Genomic DNA, 4,457 nt, shown 5'->3' with positions numbered 1-4,457 from the left:
TTTATTAATTCAAGGTAGTCAGTAAACTTTAGAATTGCGAGTTCTATGGAAAAATGGAGATCTCCTTAAATGGGTTCATGTCCTTCAATCATTGCATTTATTCAATCTTTTATTAGAAGCATGTGAGACTTGATTTTGTTCCATGGTAGTAGCTTGAATATCCAGTAAATTATTTACTTATTTGTGATGAATTTATCTTTTTATGAACCTGGACCATTCAAAGTGAATTCTCTTAAACTGAGTTTTCCAAATGGCTGAGAAGGAATGAGTAAACATAAATGTGACTTCTTTTTGGAATTTTTCAATCTGACTTATCACTTTAACTGTTGATTCTTTTTCTTTATGATGTCCACTCATTTATATCCATGATTTTCTGTATGAATTCTTGTCTCAAAACCATATTCTTTTTCTGAGAAAAATCATATTTATACATCAGGAGCTTCATGTACTAATATTGTCGTAATCAGAGGAGCTCTTCGTGCTAAAAAACCAGAGCTGCTCACTGTCATATTGCCGCAGAATTTGAAAAAGCAACCCCCAGAAAGTCAAGAGTTACTGAATCTGCATTTTCTTTGGTAAGAATTGAGGACTGATTGTCATTGGAATTATCAAAACAACAAGGTTTGCTGTAGCTAAAGTTTCATATACATTTTTGTTTAAAATATATGTTTCCACTATGCAAAATATCAATCTACTGCTCTAAGATGCCTTCATATGTCTCAGATTCTTCACCCTTTCATGAGTTTATGTGCCTAGAAAGATGGTCTAGGAAAACTTGTACAACAGATGATAATGATGCAATGATTTATGGATTTCCAGGTACAAAATGTGATAGAAAACCAAACAATGATCATCTTCCATTGATAGAGGCCAGCAGGTATGCTTGTTTTGCTTTTGAGGAAGCACGCTTAATTTCCCATTGTCCTGTTTCTTATTTCCATATGGAGATTAAAATTTAAAGGAGCATCATTAGAAATCAATTTTGATGATTAACTTAATGTCGTGGGTTTGATTCAAGTTGGTTTAAATTATGATTTCTTTTCCATTAACATATAATTTTTTTTTGTTTGCATGGGTTGACATTAAATTTTCCATTAACTTTTGTGTTTAAGAGATCTTTCTGTTGATTTAAAATATGAAATTCAAGAAGGTACCCTTCTGTTTAGACATTTTATTTCTTCCAATATTTGGCGATTCTGTAGCCAACTCTATGAACTGCTTTATCTTGTTGCTGACCATTAAGCTAACTATTAAAATTATTTTTTAATTCTTTATTTTGTAGTTTAAATGTGGATGCTTATTTATTTTCTGGTTCATGCTGACATGATAAAAATCGTAGAATATATTAGGCCTGAACATGCAAGGCAACTGTTTTAAATTGGCATAACAGCCTTTTTGTTTTTTTTTTTTGGTGATGATCTTTGAGTTATACCTCATTTTTCTCACCAAATTACTACCAACTCCAGCTGATGGCTATTCTAGTTAATGTTTGGCTAACCTATGTAATTATTTGTTTTCTATTTAAATGAATATGCTGCTCAATTGGTGAAACAGAAGATGGATTATTTGTTTTGTGTTCCCTGAAATTGCCAATGATATGTATAAAAATCAGAATCAGAAAATACTAAAGCTCTTTAAGAAGTTCCCTGAAATTGCCAATGATGTGCTTTGCGTCCCCTGAAATTGACAAAGAATGGATGCCAAAGTCTTGGTTATCATCAGCTTGAAAATATACATATTAACATTATATCTTTTATTCTCTATAGTGTTACTTACTAAAAGAATGGATGTCAAAGTTTCGGTTATCAAGGGAATATGAGCATGGAGTAGAGTCTTTCTTGAAATTTGCAATAAAAAATGCCGAGGATCGGGAAGCAATATCTTGTCCATGTACAAAATGTGGTAATCTGAAAAAGAAAAAGGTAGAGACTATAAGGGCACACATGTATTCTAATGGTATAGATTTGACATATCATACTTGGATATGGCATGGTGAAAGGTCTGCGATAAAGAACTCAAATAATGATCGTGATCAAGAAAGGGAAGATGTACCAAAGTTTGACGCCGAGGAACCAATAGATATGGTACATGCTGCATTTGATAGTTATGCTGAGAATCCAACCACATTCAAAAATCTACTTGAAGATGCTGAGAAACCTTTATATCCTGGATGCAGTAAATTTACAAGGTTATCTGCAGTTGTAAAATTATTCAACTTGAAAGCCAAATATAGTTGGAGTGACAAAAGTTGCACCGACCTACTCAATTTGTTAGGAGAAATGCTTCCAGATGACAACGAATTGCCTTTATCTTTCTACGATGCAAAGAAAAGCTTGTGTGCATTAGGGATTACTTATGAGAAAATCCATGCTTGCCCTAATGATTGCATCTTATACCGGAAGGAGTACGAGGATATGAACAGTTGTCCTACTTGTGGGATGTCAAGGTGGAAGATGGGCCAAAAAGATACGATAAAGGAAGGAGTTCCTGCAAAGGTTCTATGGTACTTCCCTCCAATTCCGAGATTTGTACGAATGTTTCGGAATAAGGAGTTTTCCAAGGAGCTGACTTGGCATGCTGATAAAAGACTTAATGACGGATACTTACGCCATCCAGCTGATGCACCTTCTTGGAAATTAGTAGATCACAAGTGGCCAAATTTTGCTGCTGATTCAAGAAATTTTTAGATTGGCCATTTCAGCTGACGGGATCAATCCCCATGGTATGATGAGTTCTACATATAGTTGTTGGCCAGTTTTAATGATCACTTACAATCTTCCCCTGTGGTTGTGTATGAAGAGAAAATTTATGATGCTCACAATGTTGATTTCTGGTCCCAAACAACCAGGAAATGATATCGATGTTTACTTAGCACCTCTAATCGATGACTTGAAATTCCTATGGGATACAGGTGTTGAAGCATATGATGCATATAGACAAGAAACCTTCTCGCTCAGAGCTGTCTTGCTGTGGACCATCAATGACTTTCCTGCATATGGAAACATGTCAGGATGTATTGTGAAAGGATATCACGCATGTCCGATTTGTGGTGAAGAAACATATTCAACAAGGTTGAAACATAGCAGGAAAATGTCGTACACAGGCCATAGAAGGTTTCTACCTGCAAATCATCCTTATCGAAGGCAAAGAAAGGCATTTAATGGGTACCAAGAGTTCAACCCTGCACCCAAACCATTTAGTGGCGATGAAGTGTTAAAAAAAGTCGATGGAATTCATTGTCATTGGGGAAAAATGAGAAAGAAGATTCAGTCCACGAAGGATGATGTAAAACCATCCTTCAAAAAGAAATTAATTTTCTTTGAACTTGAGTATTGGAAACATCTATATGTTAGACATGTTCTTGATGTGATGTATATAGAAAAGAACGTCTGTGAAAGTCTTCTCGGCACGTTGCTTGACATTCCGGGAAAAACAAAGGATGGAATTGCAGCTAGATTAGACCTTGCTGAAATGAATTTGAGGACAGATTTGGCTCCAGTGATGGGGGAGAAGAAATCTTTTCTGCCAGCAGCATGTTATACACTTACAAAAGATGAGAAAAGAAAGATTTTGAATTTTTTGTGTGGAATGCAATTACCTACATGTTACTCATCCGACGTTAAAAACTTTGTTTCGATGAAGGACTTGAAACTTGTTGGCCTTAAGTCACACGACTACCATACTTTAATGCAGCAATTACTTCCAGTGGCCATACTTGGTGTCTTGCCCAAACATGTCAGAGACTCTATCACTCGTTTGTGCTTCTTCTTCAATGAGCTATGTAATAAAGTGATGGATCCCTCAAAGTTGGATGAGCTGCAGAGAGAGATTGTGATCATATTGTGTTTAATTGAAAAGTATTTTCCACCTTCATTTTTTGACATAATGATTCATTTAACAGTTCATCTTGTGCGAGAGGTGAAATTATGTGGCCCAGTTTGGTATAGGTACATGTATCCCTTTGAAAGATACATGAAGATTTTGAAAGGTTATGTGCGAAATCGCAATAGACCGGAAGGTTGCATGGCTGAATGTTATATTGCTGAAGAGGCGGTTGAATTTTGCTCAGACTATCTTGGTAGTTTGCACACAATTGTGATCCCTACAAGTCATCGACAAATAGAACTTACTAAACCTTTGTCGGCTGCAATTGTGCAATCCATTGCTGAGGATGAGTTGCAACAAGCACATCGTTATGTATTGGAAAATGATGTTGACACTGATCGCTATATTGAGTAATTTCTTCCACTTACTAATATGTTCATTAAGTTTTCTTAAATATACATGTTTGCTTACTCGTAATAATAATTTGAATAGGGAACACATGGCATATTTGAATGCAAGATTTCCACAAAGGGCTAAGTCCAAGAGGTGGTTACAGGATGAGCATAACCGAACGTTTAGTACCTGGTTGCTTGATCGTGTGAGTTCATTTATTATCACAATTGGCGTACATT

The 4,457-nt window shown here is 35.6% G+C and overlaps 2 protein-coding genes across 2 annotated transcripts; both read left to right on the top strand.

The window, feature by feature from the left end:
- Positions 1-704: 704 nt before the first annotated feature.
- Positions 705-2,687, top strand: LOC140889525 (uncharacterized). Its single transcript, XM_073297240.1, has 3 exons — positions 705-877; positions 1,555-1,663; positions 1,767-2,687. The coding sequence occupies exons 1-3, from the start codon at positions 705-707 to the stop codon at positions 2,685-2,687; spliced, it is 1,203 nt and encodes a 400-aa protein (XP_073153341.1).
- Positions 2,688-2,727: 40 nt separating this feature from the next.
- LOC140889524 (uncharacterized) lies at positions 2,728-4,239 on the top strand. Its single transcript, XM_073297239.1, has one exon. The coding sequence runs from the start codon at positions 2,728-2,730 to the stop codon at positions 4,237-4,239; it is 1,512 nt and encodes a 503-aa protein (XP_073153340.1).
- Positions 4,240-4,457: the final 218 nt, after the last annotated feature.

Source organism: Henckelia pumila, chromosome 3, assembly GCF_033568475.1.
Source record: "Henckelia pumila isolate YLH828 chromosome 3, ASM3356847v2, whole genome shotgun sequence".
NCBI lineage: Eukaryota > Viridiplantae > Streptophyta > Magnoliopsida > Lamiales > Gesneriaceae > Henckelia > Henckelia pumila.
The sequence above is the reverse complement of the archived record's forward strand: the minus strand, read 5'-3'. Positions and strand labels throughout refer to the sequence as shown.